The 16988-nt window shown below is 49.8% G+C and overlaps 1 protein-coding gene across 3 annotated transcripts; it reads right to left on the reverse strand.

Annotated features, from left to right (window-relative positions):
- Window positions 1-2029: 2029 nt before the first annotated feature.
- Window positions 2030-16950, reverse strand: ABCD4 (ATP binding cassette subfamily D member 4). Of its 3 annotated transcripts, none has more exons than XM_090271154.1 (19): window positions 16802-16949; window positions 13869-13987; window positions 13583-13710; window positions 12293-12432; window positions 11008-11124; window positions 10537-10662; window positions 9479-9529; window positions 7839-7933; window positions 7471-7592; window positions 7274-7365; window positions 7011-7100; window positions 5363-5571; window positions 5128-5219; window positions 4494-4530; window positions 4057-4106; window positions 3599-3651; window positions 3216-3292; window positions 2485-2600; window positions 2030-2346 (listed from the first exon to the last, which is right to left on the reverse strand). In XM_090271154.1, the coding sequence occupies exons 1-19, from the start codon at window positions 16837-16839 to the stop codon at window positions 2035-2037; spliced, it is 2064 nt and encodes a 687-aa protein (XP_090127280.1). In that variant the 5' UTR covers window positions 16840-16949; the 3' UTR covers window positions 2030-2034. The 3 variants fall into 3 exon arrangements, with proteins under 3 accessions (XP_090127280.1, XP_090127281.1, XP_090127282.1); XM_090271155.1 differs by having other exon boundaries at window positions 2179-2309; XM_090271156.1 differs by lacking the exon at window positions 2030-2346 and having other exon boundaries at window positions 2513-2600; window positions 3202-3292; window positions 16802-16950.
- Between the last annotated feature and the right edge of the window lie 38 nt (window positions 16951-16988).

The following is a 16988-nucleotide window of genomic DNA, read 5'->3' on the forward strand; positions in this document are numbered from 1 at the left end:
CTAGCAGTAATGCCAGGGCTAGGCCCACAGCTAGCTGCCAACTCTAGCACCAGAGCCAGAGCTAGAATCAGCTCTTGGGTTCCCTTTAGTTATGTGAGCATATTTAAGACAGTTGATTTAGTCTTTGTCTAGCCCTGACTGGTGCAGCAGTTGGTTGGGTGTCATTCCATAAAGCGAAAGGGGTTGCTGGTTTGATTTCCGGTCAGGGCACATGCCTGGGTTGCTGGCCCAGTCCCTGGTTAGGGGTATGTGTCAGAGGCAACCGATTGATGTTTCTCTCACACATCGATGTTGCTCTCCATCTCCTTCTCCCTCCCTTCCTCTCTCTCTCTAAAAATCAATATAATCTTTAAAAAAATGAAGTATTTGTCTAGTAAGTCTAACATACAGGCTTCTTCAAGTATAGTCTCTGTCAATCTTTTTCCCTTTGAATGGATTACAACCCTGGGTTTTTTTGGTTGTTGAAAACTAGAAATTTAAATATTATGATATGGTAGCTACAAAAATCAGTTTCTTCCCCTTCCCTAGAGAGTGCTATTTTATATTATTGAAGGCTACAGTTATCTGTTCATTTGGTGACTCCCAAAATACTTTAGCAAAGACTGTCATTCTTGTCATCTGTAGTCCCTTGAAGTCTCTGTTCAGCTAGTTTGGACAGAGATTTCCTTGAACACCTGAACTAAAAACAAAAAAGCCCGTCTCTCCCAGTCTTTACAGACTGGCTCTGCTAGGGGACTCCCTGAACACTTAGGCAGTTCATAACTGCCTTCACCTGCTGGGACAGCCCAGAGACCAGCCAGAAGTGAAAGCTTAGGGTCTTCTCAGGTCTTTTCTGAGCATGCCTCCCGTTCTGGCCATGCATATAGCTTTCTACATTCCCTAGTATGCACAGTCACTCTCTCTAACCCCGTCTACCTGACACACTGCTTTAGTGCCCTTCGGGGTAGAACTGAGTAAAGACAGGCCCAGGGCCTACATAGCAGCCAAGCCCCATGGGTGACACTTCAGGTACCCAGGGCAGCATTTCCCCAAGTCTGGGGTCATTTTCAGCGCTACCAATAAGGCATTAAGTAACCTCAAGTCTTACAGTAAGTTGCTTCCCTTGAAGTTCCCATTCCATCTAATTTTATACGGGAGAAAAATCTCATTTGGGTGCTGGTACGTCTAACTCCTTAACTCTTAACCCTCTTTTTGTACAGAGAACGAGACTCAGGCTCAGTCTTAGTCTTCGCAGGCCATAGTACGGAGCCAGAATCTTATAACAATGTTTGGTTTTCAGTGGATTCCTTTTCAGAGTTACTTTCTATTTATATCATGTCAACTTTCTTTTAAAAAACCGTTAATTTCAAAAGTGAGCTAATTTCAAAAATATTAATTAACAGTATAAGTACAGATATCTGGCAAAAATCATGAAGGTGATACCTGACGACTGAACTTTGGGGAATCTTGTTCTAGAATAAGGACTTGGGTGATACCGAGGTTTTGTCTCTTCAACTGGTCATTGCTGTTCCCTAATATATGTTATGTTTGAAAAATGTCAACCTTATTAATTTTTACTTTTGAGAGTAAAAGGATTTATTTTCATACGGATAAGAACAAAACAACAACAACAAAACCCCAAAGGGGCCTAGGGGTGCAAATGGCACATAGAAGGGGGTGATACGGCATAAAGGAAAAAGCTGGGTGGGAACAGAAGATTCCAGTACGACGCGAGTGCTGCTCCCCGCCCTCTAGGCTCTCAAATACAAGTCTGGAAATTCAGTTAGAAAGATAATCTTATAATGGAGAAGAAAGAGAAAGGGGAAAAGTTGCAAATTTTTTTAATGTTTCTCTTTTATTAAAAAGAAGTTATAAAATCTAAATAGCTGATTCAAGTTAAAAATCTACTGTTGCAGATTTTAACCAAATAAGATTTCTGGATCTCTTGACTCCAAGTCCAATATTTTCTCCACGTTGATCTTTCATTTCTTATAGATCCCACACTTCCAGGTTATTCTTTAGAAAACAACCCTGAAGCAATTTGTAAGTAAATGATCAGCGCTTCCAACGTACAAAGCTCTGGCTGAGGCAGGAGGTCCAGCAGCACTGCGCACTGTGGAGGACACACCAAGGCAAGGCCACGCTGCCCGTGCTTTCTACAAAGAACCTGTGTGGCGAACCTGGGGCCTTGGGTGTCTCCTGGTGACTGCCAATCTGCCCAAGCCTGGGTCTCCTTTCGGTGGTCAGCCACATCCTTGCCTTCATTCCACTTTGATTCTGGTCAGTTCCCATCTTCCTTCTCCGCAGAGTTTCAAAACCAAGGAGTGAAACTACAAGAGATTGCCACCATGCAGAGATCAGGCTGCCCTGGCCACGACAACAGGAGGCCATCAACCCCCTGCCCTCTCTGTCACCCCCATTCCCCATTTGGAGGGGCCTCTGGCCCTAGCCAGGCCCAGCTATTGGATTCTTCCCTCTCCTTAGCTATTCTGTGAGCACTGTTACCTTCTCCAGGCTGCGCCGATGTCCCACACTGATAAACGTCATGCCCAGCTGCTGGCCGATGCGGTAGAGCTCACTCTCCACCTCCTCAGTCAGGGCGCTGGTGGCTTCGTCAAGTACTGAGGGCAGAACCCAGTGGGAAGAGATGGAGAACTGCCCTTGCCTGCCTCTGCTTCTCCTTCAACACACACTTGCTTCTGGCTGGGACCCAGGGGACAGGCAGAAAGCTGCTCTGACTTATGGGAAGCCAGCCTTAGAGAGGATGGGCCAAAGGAGCAGAAGCCAAGCTCCAACTCGGAAGCATCTGGCCAACAGCAGGACAAAACCCTCAGCTTCACAGATCAGCACCAGGCACTGCACCAGGACCACTCAATCCAGGGAATCCTGGTTCCTCTAAGGATGTCAGACCTTGGAAAAGTCCACCCAGGCACAGCTGGGTGAATGGCCATTCATGAGTAACAGAGCATAAAATCACAAGCCCTCTCGAGGCAGCTCCAGCTACTGAGGCAGCAGAAAGCTTACTGCAACACGTCCAGAGCCACTTGGAGGATGCCAAGCACTGCTGCCTTATGGGCAGAGCCTGCCATCCTCTCCTGCAGGGACAGAGACTCCCAGCCACGCACAGGTGTGCTCTCCTGTAACACCAACGCTGCCCCGGGTATGCATGAACACACACTGCTACGCCTGTGGGCACACACAGTACCTGGTGCGCACACTTACAGGGCAGACCTCACCTGCATACTTCGGCTGCAGGTAGAAGAGCCGAGCAAAAGACAGCCTCTGCATCTCTCCGGGGGACAGAACATCGTACCTGAGGAAGGGGAACCAGAGGACCACCGGAGGAGGGAGGATATGTTATATTTAGTCTGGCTTTTGCCTAGAATGGGCCTGGGCAGGAAAAGGTTCTTGCTGCAGAGAGGCTGATCCAGGATAGATGGATGTCACATCCCCTTTCAACCACAGCCCTGCTGCCCACCCAAGGTGAGACCAAAACGCTGCTCTCAAGGGCATGACACCTGAACTTTAGGGTCAGGAGCCACTCTATTCCTTCACTGGACCCCTCGAACCCCCCGTCTTTGGGGGAAATGGCTCTGGAGCACCCCAACCCCCTTCTTACCAGTTCCAATCGACCTGGTGGTCCAGCCCGCCTGTCCTTGCCACCAAGTCAGACTGTAACACACACAGAGGAAACGATGTCCATAAAGTGCCCATTCCCAACCCCCTCAATCTCCTCCACCCCACATGCCTGAGATAGATTTACAACTCCCAGTGGGGTACCAAGGTGGGGGCTGTGGGGGCAATCTGCCCTGGGCAGAGAGGAATAGCCTGTTCATAGTTGTTGGAGCATGGTGACAAAAAAAAGCATGTTGTCTTTGTAATAACAGTTTTATTATTGTTTTAAAATGCACTACACAGTGTGTGTCCCCTTTTTGCCCATACCTGGTCAACAGTCCCCTCAGCCACTTTCCACTCCCATTCCCCGTGCCCCAGGCTCAGACTTCCAGTTCTGGGCTCAGGGACAGTGGTCAGTGCTACCAGGTGGGCTTGGACCCCAGGGTCCCTGCCCTCACTTACCAGGCCTGCCAACTCTAAGAACCTCATGATCCTGTCATCATCAGTAGAACCTACAAAATAAAGAGACCTTGTTCCAGAAGTCAGGTCCTTCTGGGTAACCAGAACAGACGGGTACATCAGGGCAAGATGGTAGGGGTGGGGGACTCTGAATCTGGGCTGAGGCTCTGAAGTGGCAGGTTACAGATCTAAAAAGGGAAGGGCCAGCTGAAGGAAGTAATTCCTTCCCTTCCTCCAGCAGGTCCTCTCCTCAGGGAGGGGGGAGGACAAGACAGGATGAGGTCAGGGTACCGACCCCAAACAGTACACAGTCACAGGAGGGGGGGATCCAACCTGAACCCAGCCGCCTGGCTGGGGCCTCTCCCAAAGGGCACAGCGGGGGCCAGCCGGGAAGAGTAGGAACCCAGGAGGGAAGACACGCCCCGAGGAGGCCTGCTCACCTGAGTCTGGGTAGATCTCCTTCAGGGGATATATGACCTGATCACAGGAAAAACGACGACTGAGGACTGGGGCCTACAGAGGTGGGGGGCGCTCACAGCGTACCCTCCCATGGAAACAGCCCCAGGAACCCCTGGCCAAGGCTCCAGCAGGAGAGGCTGGGATGGCGGACAGTGGGGCAGGCTCACTGCGACCTCCAGACATGTGTCTGGTGGGCAAGAGTCTGTGAATTTCCTGAGGGCAGGGCCCCAGAATCCAACCTTGGTGTTCAACAAACGCTGTGATCTTTCCCTTGCAGCCCCACAGGTTAACTTGCTGGGGAGTTGCTCTGAGTATGTGGCCCCAATCCACGGATGTGAATCAAATACAAGGGTGGGCAGAAGCAGGTTTACAGTTCTGAGTACACGAAAGTTTACTCCTATATTAGTATTTATTAATTACTGTATTATTTATTTATATTACAACTGTAAACCTACTTTTTCCAACCCCTGCATTCTTAGAGCCAGGGAGTTCCTGGGCACAGGCCATTTTATCACCCCTCATTCTGCCCCCTAACTCCCTAGGGATGAACCTGCCATACTGCCAGAGGTCCTACTGGAGGGTGGGAGTGGGGGTGAGGGGTGGTCCCAGGCTGACCTGCTCCCGAAGGGTCCCGTCAGTGAAGAACGGCTTTTGTGGCAGGAACAGCACCCCGTGGGGCCCGAAGTCCATCAGCATCTGTACTGAGCCTGCAGAGCCCATGAAACCTCCATTTGGGGATCTCCCAGAGAAGGTAACTGCTTCTCACCCCTTGCCCCATATACCTTGGGGGGTATATGTGTTGACATATACCCCCCAAGGCTGGCTCAGAGACAGGGAGGCTGGTTCTTACCCCGTGTGCAGGCCCACAGGCCACCCAGAGCCCGGAGCAAGGAGGTCTTGCCGGTGCCCGTGTTCCCTGTGATGAGCAGGCTCTGCCCCTCGGAGATCTTGAGGCTCAGATCCTTAATTAAGAGTTTGTTGGAGGAGGGGGCAGAGATGGAGACCCGCTCAAGAAGAAAAGCTGCGTCTGCTGGCTCTGCTGCTGGCCATCCTGGGGCCCTGGGTCAGGGGAGGGAGCAGGGCGTGGCGATGGCAGTCAGTATCGCCAGGGGTAAGCTCTTTTCCTTGGGGACGTCACCTCTGGATTGGGGCTGTTATGGGCTGATTTGGTCCTCAAATTCATATGCTAAAGTTCTAACCCTTCGTATCTCAGAATGTAACGGCATTTGGAGACAGGGTCTTTAAAGGGTAATTACATTAAAACGAGGTCTTAGGATAGGGCCTTAATCCACTAGGACTGGTGTTCTTTCAGAGGGAGAGATGCCAGTGTACATGCAGAAAACAGGCTCTGTGAGGACTCAGTGAGAAGACAGCCACCTGCTGCCACGGAGGCAGACCTCAGGGGAAACCAACCCTGCGACACCTTGACCTTGGGACTTTCAGACTCCAGAACTGTGAGAAAATAAACGTCTGTTGTGTAAGCCACCCAGTCTGTGATGTTTTGTGATGGCAGCCTGAGCAAACTAACACAGAGGTGGAGTTGGGGCACCTACTTTGTGCCAGGCTGGGCAAAGACCCACACATGACTGATATGAGTCAGTCTTAAAACTCATGAATCACAGATATTACCACGACCTGGCAAAGGAGGAAACCGGGTCAGGTGGCTAAGTAACTTGTTCAGGGTCAGAGCTGAATCTGTCTAATTCCAATGCAGGTGAGTTTCCAGGGTGTCACAGCGCGACAAGACTGAGGATAAGAACGGAGTGGTGATGCTCAACAGCTCTGGAGTTTCTGGCTATCTGTGGACGCCCGCCTCCCCCTAAGAACAGCAGCTCTGGTTTCCTATAGTCCCAGCACCAGCACACCGGCCTCTGGGCTCCCTGTTGCATGAAGCAGGGGCAACAGTTAAGGCTTTAGTTTCTAAGAAGAGAGTTGAGTGTAGATAATAAATTCATTCCCATTTTCAGAAGCTTACTATGTAGACACTTTCTAAGCACTTTCTGCCAGTAGTGGTATCTAATCCTCACCACCCTAAGAAGGTCCCACTAATGTCCTCTTACAGATGAAGAAAAGTGAGGACATGAAACAAATCTTTAATGCACAGAAAGGTCAGGAACACCACAGACTGCAGAGACACTGAAAAAAGACCTCTCTGGGCCTGCATGAGGCAGGGGACAGAGACTAGACAAGCCCCAGGGAAGGGGTGGGGCTCAGAGGGAGGAGGAGGAAGGAAAGCCGAGGAGGGCTACTATTCAGTTTTGTCTTATCTCAGGCCCAGGCAGGTGTGGGCACGTTGCATCCATCAGCTGGGGGAGGGTGGAAATTAACACAACAAATGCCAGAACAGCAATACTGATTTTGATGTTTGCAATGTGCCTGGCACAGGACATAGATTTCTTTCATTTGCTCCACATGAATCTGCTGCCCACCTGGGAAAGAGCAAGGCTCTTGGGTGAACCCCACCTGGCCAGTTCCAGAGTGTGCATTCTAGTACTCACCTGTGTGAGTCCCACTCACTCTCGTCCAGGGTCTCATCATCCTGTGACTTCAGGGACATGTCCAGCAGGGTCTCCTGAAGCTCCCCGATCCTGGGCAAGAAGTGAAAACCTGAGGCAGGGGTCTGGGGGCCCAGGTTAAGCTAAGAATCCTTTCTCTCATGCCCACTAGGATATGGGAAGTTTGTCTGTTCCTTTTCCCATTCAGCCACGTCTCCCGGTGCACATGCTTTGTTCAAGAACTAGAGGGGCGGGCGCAGCCTCACCTGTGTGTGTAACCAGCCACATCTGAGAGTGTGGTGGAGAGGTCGATGAGCCGGGTGAAGCAGCTGATGAGGTAAATGCACACGAAGGCATTCTGGACAAAAGGGGAGCAGTGAGCACAGGCCTCGACTCCCAGGCCCTGGGCACTGAGCCAAAGGGGTGGGGCGCAGCGTGAGGGGTCACCAGGAGGGATTCTCACCTTACTGACCAGGGTGCTGAGCTCTGTGGGGCTTAAGTCTCCATAAACACCACTGAAAATGGGGATTGCAATCACAACGTAACTCAGGATGCTGCCCAGATAGTCAAACGTGTTGACACCGACTGTAGGAGACATACTGCGTGAGACCCGGAACATTTCTATGCTCTGAGGGAAGCAGAAGCCAGGCAGGGCCAAGATATTCCCTGGATCCTCATGCTTCTGTGGACACACTTGGCGAAGGCAAGAGCTCCCCCTGGTTAATTCCTTCATCAGAACAAACGTATCAGTGCGAAAAGGAGGTAGGGAGTAGTGGGAAGGGGACTACCCCGATCCTATGGTTCCTGCCTCCTCGGGTTCCCTCCACTTACTGTACAGCCAGAGCTCCTTGGACATCAGCTCCCTCTGGGTCTGAAGGAGTCTCTGCAGCCTGCGGTCAGTCCTCATGTGCTCCACATGCCCAGCTCTGAGGAGAAAGGCTGGGATGTCCATGGGGCCTGGAGAACCACAGCCAGGCTGGGGACTCTCTGTCCCTCATCACACCCTCCTTCATGGACCAAGCCCAAACAATCTTCACCTCTGACCTTTTCTAACACTAGCACCCATTTATTGCTTCATTCATTCAACATGGTCTTATCTACAGAAAGACCCTAAACTCTAGATTGGCTAGACGTGGTTCTAATCCTTGGTCTGGTCAGTTACTAGCTGGGTGACACCAACAAGTTACTTAGCCTGGAAGTCTCAGTTTTCCCATCTGTGAAATTGAACTTATAATAATCCACTCAACAGGCTAGAGTGAGAATTTCTGAATATAAAGTGCTAAGCCCATGAAGGGACCCCAATATGTAATGGCTGCTACTGCTAAACAAATGTACAGGGAGCAGTCACTATGTGGCAAGCTGTGCTAGTCAGCCAGTGTGATAAAGAGGTGGCAAAATAGTCCCCGCATCGGAGAAGCTCCTAGTACAGGGGGAAAGGCATGTGTTCTGCATTCTCCACCTGGAACATGGAAAGTGTTACACAGAGTAGCTTCCAGCTATGGCAACAAACAGGCCTGACCACGAAGGAAGTCTGGGGAAGCTCTCAGGAGGAGGAGACTTGGGGCTCCAAGGATAGGCAGAAATTCTTTAGGCAGAAAAGGCTGGAGGCGGAGAGAGGGGGCGTTTCAGATTTTGCATAAAGATGGACAGAGTGTCCACAGAAGAACACACCCAAAGCGCCAACAAACCAACCTGCTTCTCCCAGAGCTCAGAGCATCAGAAGCAGAAGCTGCAGAATCCAAAAACGTAGTGTAGAACCAGGCCTACCCACCACATAAGTAAACCCCAGCTCAGTCCTGGCATTCTTGGCGCCCCCGTGTGGTGGAAGACGCAAAATGCCAGGGACTGGCGGAAGAGCAAAGGTCCCAGGGCTCTTGGATCCTGGTGATCCAAGACTAGCTCCCTCTCCTTAAACACAAACCCTGGGGCCTGCCTACCCTATCAGGCCACACAAAGGTTCCGGAAGCAGCCTGAGGGAAGGAATGGGATTTCACAATGCTGCTGTCAGGAGACCAAACACAGCACCACTTGGACATCCCCTGCACAGTGCTTGTGGGGAGCCAGGCTCCTTACCTCCTGAGGCTCTCATTCCCTCCCACACTACAGAGACAAAGGCGCAGCAGCAGACATCAGGCACTGGCAGAGCCACTTTACAGAAAAACAGAGGCAGAGGCAATGCCTGACAGCATCGGCAAGATGGTAAAGCATTCACTCATTTCATTCTTGGAACAAATTGAGGCCCCGTGCTGGGCTGCTAAGAGGAACCACTAGCTGCAGAAACAAATTCCTGGACCTAAGAATGAGGCAAACAAGGACAATGGGAGATCTGGGGAGAGGGTCACAGCCCCGTGTGAGGACACCTGGCCCCTGGGCCCGGTGACGGCGGGAGGGTTGCACCATGGAGCTTTCCTTCTCTGCCACCTCCACCGGGAGCTCTGGGAGGCAGAGGGGAACTACTTTCACTGACTCACCTGTAAAAAGCAGCAGGCTCAGCATTCACACGGATCTGCATGTGCTTGAACCTGAACAGACCAAAGGAAAATATGTGCTGACAATGGGCAGTGACCTCTCCTTCTGGAGGCCTGGATCAAGACCTCCAAGCCCTGGCCAGGTAGCTCTGTTGGTTAGTGTCATCCTGATAAGCCAAGGTTGTGAGTTTGACACCCGATCAGGGCACATACAAGAATCAACCAATGAATGCATAAATAAGTGGAACAACAAACAGATGATTCTCTCTCTCCAAAACCAATCAATAAATAAAAATTAAAAAATAAAAAAGACCTCCAGACAAAGGCGAGTCCAACCTCACCTTGAAACTTCAGCTGCCTCAGCCCTATCCTTCTGTGGAATGTCACGGGGGAGGTGTGGGGGGAATCCCAGGCCTGGACAGGGTGGCAAGAGCCCTGTAGACAGGGCAGCCCCTCACCTATCTCCAGAGAGGACAGGTGCTCATAGTGCTTCCTCCTCCCAGGGCTGGGCCTGAAGGAGGAGGCCATGAAGCACAGAGTAAAGGATGAATCCATCAGCTGACCCAAACAGGGTGGTTAAAACAGAAGCAAGTGCCCTGGCCAGTGTGGCTCAGTTGGTTGGAGTCATCCCGTAAACCGAAAGATCATGAGTTTGATTCCCGGCCAGGAAACATGCCTGGGTTGTGTTCAGTCCCAGTCAGAGAACATGCGAGAAGCAACCAATCAATGTTTCTCCCCATCCCTCCCTTCCTTTCCTGCTCTCGAAAATCAATAGCATGACGCCCCTGAGCAGGCCAAGAGATGATGGTGATGATGGCCAACCAGACACTGTTCTCATTGCGTCTCATGTATAGCTCGTTAATTCCCACAATTCTCTTGGAGGTAACAGTACCGTCCCCATTTTAGGATAAGAAACCAAGTTCAGACAGGTTAAAGACCTCAGCCAAGAGCACACAGCTAGGAACTGGCAGAGGAGAGATTTGAACTTAGGCAGTCTTACTCTAGATCCCATCCCTTAACCACTATGCCCAGTCTGGAACCCTCAAACATGGGAGACACACCTGAAATCCCCCTCCAGCTTTTCCTGCTGCACCAGCTTTGCCACAATGGGCCCCATCAACGTTTTGTTCACCACGGTTCCAAGGATGAAATACCCGAAGATGCTTACAGGCCCGAGCCAGCCTGTGCTGAAAGAGAGAGAGGGTGCTGGAGGGGGTGTGTGTGTGCCACATATCTCTGCAGGCCTCAGCCCCAACTCCTGCCCCCTTTCAGAGAGCCTCTGCTCGATGTGAGCAGCCCGGTGAGACCTCAGCTCCTCTGTGGTGGCTGTCAGAGCACCAGATGCCCATGACACTGAAACACCATGGGGCCAGCGGAAGGGCAAGGGCCTAAGCGTGCAAGGTGAAAAGGCTGGTAGGGGGAAGGGAGGACCAGCCCCTTCTGGACCCCGACCTGGGAGAGTTCGTGTGAGTGAGGGGCATCTGGGGAGACCCCTGGCAGGAGAGGAGAGGGACTCTAGCAAGAGGCTTCACCTTTGGAAGCACTGATAGGTATAGTAGACGAGGGTGAAGGGGGAGATGATCAGCTGGCTGGCCATGCTGCTGAGCTGCCGGCAGAACCGCTCCACGTCCTGGCTGATGCGCTGGTCCCTGGAACCAACAACACAGAGTAACTGGACCCAGGGAGCTGGGCTCAAGGGTTGAGAGGCTAAGACAGTTCCACGTTGCCTTGCCTTTCAGAGACCCTGGGGGAAGATGGATCCAGACAAGGGCTGGTTTCTCAGAGGCAAGGAGACCCTCAGGACCTCAAAACAGGGTTCCGGAGAGTTGCTTCTTACGGTGCCTCAGTTTACCGCCCAGAAAAAGTGACAACGGAAAGGTTCAGCACCCAGGGGCCCTGATCCAGTTCTGAGGGTACATAAGCTGCGTTTCTGGACAACCAGGGACTCTATCCCATTTACCTCACTTCTCCCCACCTCTCTTTCATGAGCCTGAGCCTGTCCTCATTTTAGCAGCTGGCTGTGGAAGCTTCTACGGGCCGAGCCACAGAAGCCCAGGACAGAGTGAGCAGCAGTAGTGGCCTCCACAACATCTTTGCTGCGAAGCTCAGCTTGAGCAGAGGAAAGGTCACCTCAGGCAACAAGTGCTTGGGAGGGTGGTGACTGGAGAGGGAATGGGTATGAGGAGAGACCCCATATGTCCCATTGCACCACCAGGGCCACACTGACTCCATTTCCAATGAGAGATGTGACCTTGGGCATGTCACTTGCATCCTCTGGGCCTCAGTTTCCTTGCCTGTAAAATCACAATCGCTTACTTTGGAACACTTGCTGTGTGCCAGGCACTGTCTACATGCATAACGTGAACATCATTTCATCCTCACTATAGTCTTTGAGATGGGAACAATTAGTGGCCTCGTTTTACAGAAGCGAACCTGGGGCTTAGTGGACTTAAAGCCTATAAACTGGGAGGTGACAGCATAAAGATTTAAATCTTAGACTGAGTCCTAGACAGCAATTTTTTACTGCTGAAAATCTGAGAGCTGGTTTTCTGGCTTTTTCTAGCAAGGACGCTCTCTTCAGAGGGGGCATGGAAGCCAGGGTATGAAATGAACAAAAGGGAGCCGCTGCTGTTTTGAGCTCCCTGTTCCCAGCCCTGCAGCCTCTCCCGGTCTCCTCTGCGGAGCACCTTTCCCCTATGGCTCTTGTCAAATCTGCTGTAGATAATCTCCAAGGGATCTGCCCCAGAAAGTCTCCCGGGCTTCTCTAGGCAGCTAGAGCCACGCGGCGGGTAGCGAGGGCCGGGAGGGGGTGCCTACGGGTTGTCGACGTCGTCCCGCAGCACGTTCAGGGTGTAGTACACGCGGCCGCGGAAGTAGAGGCGATGGAGGTGCTCCGTGAGGCCCTTCCTCCAGCTCACATACAGCAGGTTGCAGGTGAACTGGTCAAAGCTCTTCAGCTGTGTGGGCGGCGGGAGGCAAGGGGAGGGAGGGAAAGGGAGAATGTCTTCCTGCAAGCCTCAGCTCCAAGCTCAGGGCTGGCAGGAAGCTGCTGCTGCCCAGTCCCAGCCCACTCTAACTACTGTCCACTCAGCACTTCTGCTTGTTTCAAACAAGTCACGGGACGTCTGCCTTCCTCATTCAGCCACCAGTTCATTCCTTCACCAAACACTGAAGGGCTTACCAACGGTGAGGCCCTCCAGTCCCGTTCTAACATTCTACCGTCTCAGTCTGAGAGCAGGTGAGCTTCTGGAGATTGGGGACAAGACTTTCTGTTCTATTTATGTTTTCACTTTTCTGTCCCAATACATGGAACAAGGTTCTGTATACATAGGTGCTTACCGACCAAAGATCCATCTAAAGCGCCGAAGTGTGATGAGAAAAGGCTTCCCCAAGAACCATGAAAACAAGCAGGACAGCCTAGCAGAGCCCTGACTCATCATCCCCATGTATGGAGCCCCAGTGTGCTAAGCACGAGGGAGACAACAATGAGCTCCATCTAGCCAGGGAGCTGACAGTTAAAAGGGTGTAAGGAGCGGTCCAGCAGAGGTAAGCGCAAAGTATTAAGTACGTAGAGAAAAGGACAGAGTTTGGTGTGGGGGAAACGGGGAGGAGAAAGTTGAGGAGGACTTGAAGGTGACAACAGAGGAACCCTGAAAAGTGAGCAGGCATTAAGCTAGTGAATGAAGGGTTGGGGAGGAGGGGGCTAGTCTATAAGAAAACAGCCCGTGCAAAGGCTGGGAGGTGTGACAAGGTGCCAGCTGAGTCACAGCCTCAGTCCCACAGAGGAGGAGCAGCTCTAGCTGCTGATCCCGGGTTTTAAAGTGCTCGGAGCGCCCTGAAGCAAGAGTTCTGGGAATGAAAAGAACAATGATCATTTCCACTAAATGTTGAATTAAACCAGAACCTCATGGCCTAATCCTGGAAGCTTGACACACTCAAGGAATTGGTCCAAGATCAATGCCCTAACCAGGGTTCTGACCTCAAGTTCCTAGAAAAGGGAGGGGACACACACCCACAGCTTGGTTGCTGAATCCTAGTGGCTAAGTCACACTGAGCATTTCATTCCTAATAGGCTGAAGAAAAAGAGGCACAGGCAGAAGACCTTACCACGGAGTTCAGAACGATGAGCACAACAGCCAGGAACGTCAAGGTCTTAAACCCATCCAAGTCTTTGTTTCCCAGGACCCCGTAGTATTGACTGGGAATCAAGCCAACCTGGTAGATCACCAGTTGTTCTGGGGGGAAAGAGAGAGGAGTCAGAAATCAGTGATGAGGGGAGCAAAAGAGAGAAGCTTCCTCCTGAGTCCTTGCCTAATCAACAGCCCGGAGAGAAGCAGAGGGATCCAAGCCCCCCCCCCCCCAGCCCCCATCTAGCCTGGGTTCACTCACTCACCCAGGAGGGCCACACACAATAGGGTCAGGAACATCAAGGTATTCTGTGATGAGCAAGAGGGAAACAAGACCTTTTGTATCTGCAGGAACCGCTGGAGAAATTGCAGGTCTAACCTGGGCCTGAAGAAAAGAAGCAGAGAGAAACCTAAGAGGGCAGCTGAGCCTTAGCAGTCACCAAGCCTGGCTACATTATTCTGATGGGGGGAAGGAGGGGACTGTTCAGGCCATGCAAATGCTAGGCTGGGAAGAGACCAGTGGTAGAAAGGAATTTCTTTAAGTTGAATAATGCTATAAAAAATTGTTCACCAAAAATCTACAGTAACAAACATAGTTAATGAAAAAAACTTTAGACATATCCTCTTTATGGTCACAAACAAGAAAAGGAAGCCCACTTTATCAAGGATTGTAAGGTCCTGGCTAAAAGAATAAAGCAGGACAAAGAAATGAGGTAGAAGGATTGAAGGGGAAGAAATTAAATTGTTATTACTTGCAGATGATATGATCATTAACAAAGGAAACACAGCAAATAAGTAGACAAAATGTTGGAAATAAAAGAAATTAAGCTATATATAGGGGTAACATACAAATATCAACAGTATTCTATACCAACAGTCATGAACTAGAAAATATAAAGAAAATGTCATTTACAAAAGAAAAGTATAGAAAAACTATAAACTAGCCAGGAATTTACTTTAAAAAAGAATACATAAGGCATTTTAGAGGAAAAATGAAAATCTCTATTATAGGATGTAAAAGAAGACTTAAATAGAGGTGGCAGAACTTAATACGATAAAGACCTCATTTCTAACAAAGGAGTCTATAAATTCAACATACCAATCCAAAGCCAGACTTCTCCGAGGAACTTTATATGGAAACAAAGGTCCATGAATAGCTTAGGACAATTGCGAAAAACAGGAAAGGAAAAGGAAGAGACCCAAATCACCATTATTAAGACCTATCATATTACAGGGCTGGAGTAATAACCAAGTGTGGTATTAATACAGGAACAACAACAAAAAAAAGCAATGGAACAGACACCAAATAAATAAATAAAGGAAACGAACCACTCCGACATAAAAATGTTAAGGTACCTAAGACATCAAACGATTTGTAGAATAAATTGGATGGCAAAATAGCCAGAGTAGCAAAAACAAAACAAAACAAAACCCAAAAAGAAACAAAAAGACATACAACCCCAAAGTAGGCCTATGTTTACGTGAGAACATAATAGAGGTTACAGCACAAGAAAGGATACAGTAACACTAAAGTTGTCAACATTGATTAAAATGTACTATGTGCCCAGTACTGTTCTACAAGTGTTTTACATGTATGAGTTCATTTAATTGTCACAACCCTAAGAGATGGAGACTATATCCCATTTTATGCATGAGGTACGGAGGCAAAAGAGGTTAAATAACTTGCCCTGTCACCCACCCGCTAAGTGGCAGCCTTAGGGTTTGAACACAGGCAGCCTGGCTCCAAGAACCTGTGCTCTTCACTATGCTCCACAGTTTCTCTAATTTTAAATTATTAATTCATTCTTTATTAATTAAAAATGGTGGAGGAAAATTTAGCTTATTACCTCAACTCATTTACAAAAATAAACTTTAAAAACGCCAAATGGATTAAAAACCTAAATGTGGAAAGTACCGCTAGTATTTAGTAATAGAAGGAAATGTTGAAGAATATCTTTATGAAGATATAGTGGGAAGGCAATTCTTAAAGAAGACCCCCAAATCAGAGACTATAAGTGGGAAAACTAATGGGTTTAACTTAGAAGTAAACATTTTTGTCCATTACAATGCCATAGAGTAAGTTAAAAATTAGAGAAGGTATTTGCACAATGTAAAACCAACAAGGAATTGAAATCCAGAGCATACAAGGAATTCCTACACGTCAGGAAAACAGGAAATCCATAGAAAAGTAAATAGGCAATTCAGAAAAGGGGAAACCCAAATGCTTAATATGGGAAACTTAACACAATGGGATACCACCTTACATTCAATAAACACTAGAAAGCCAAACAATATCCAACGTTGGGTGGTTGGGGGCGGGAGGGGGTAAGATATGGGGAAAGAGGAATCTTTACTCAATGCCCTCGGGAAGTATAACCTGGTGTGACCACTCCAGAGAATAATTTAGCAGAACAGGTTTGGCCTCGCATCCTACCCTGGGGTGGCTAATGCAGAGAAAATCGCCCCTAACCAAGGAGACAAGTGCCAGTACAGTTTGTGGTGGTTAAAAACTGGAAGCGATCTAAATGTCCATCACCTGGGTAATGAATAAATAAAATAAGATCTAATGCACTCAGGGTAGCACCATGCAGCACTCAGAGGTGAAAACTAATTACTATAGCATATATGATCTAAAAAACACACAGTGTTGAATTTTAGAAGTTTTTAAAAAAAAAAATCACAGCATATCATTCATTTATATGAATTCAAAACCAGTATTTTTCAAGGTAACATATACACAAACTTACGTAACGTGAGTTGTAAAGACCCTCTTTTAATACACCAGAGCGTATGTCTGAGAAGGGAGTGAGAGGAGTTTGAGAATAAGGAACGAAGGGCAGAAGACGACAAAACACAAGAAGCGCCGTGGGCCACAGTGTGCAAGAACGGAGGAGGATGAACAACTTAATTCGGTGCACTTGAAGTGAAAGAAAAGGAGGGAGGAAATAAAGAAAGGCTTAGGTCTCAGGGAGAGGATCCCCACAGCCAGGGTGCAGGAGTTGGAAGAAGTTCCCGAGAGGCTGGAGGGCGGCTTCGGATCGGAGGAGGGTGGACCCCCTCTCCGGGAACTCCTCTTTCGCCGGGGGTACGGCTCTTCAAGTGCCGCGGACGCGGGCGGAATGGAGTAGAGCCGCTTGCCCACAGAGCCCCGAGTAGGACGCCCTGAAACCCGACCTTCCTCCCCGGCTGCCCTGCTTACCTGGCGGCAGCCCCCGGCGCGGGCGCCGGGACTGCCATCACCTAGATTCCGACTAACTCCGAGCCCGGGTGCCCCGGGAGCAGTCCGGCCAGAGTCCAAGCAGCCCGCGGCCGCCCCTCGCGGGGCGGGGCCCCGACGACCACCGATACGGGCGGATAGAGAGGAAGGCGCTGGGCGACGCGGCCGC

Source organism: Furipterus horrens, unplaced genomic scaffold (genome assembly GCF_987537825.1).
Source record: "Furipterus horrens unplaced genomic scaffold, mFurHor1.1.pri manual_scaffold_3, whole genome shotgun sequence".
Lineage (NCBI taxonomy): Eukaryota > Metazoa > Chordata > Mammalia > Chiroptera > Furipteridae > Furipterus > Furipterus horrens.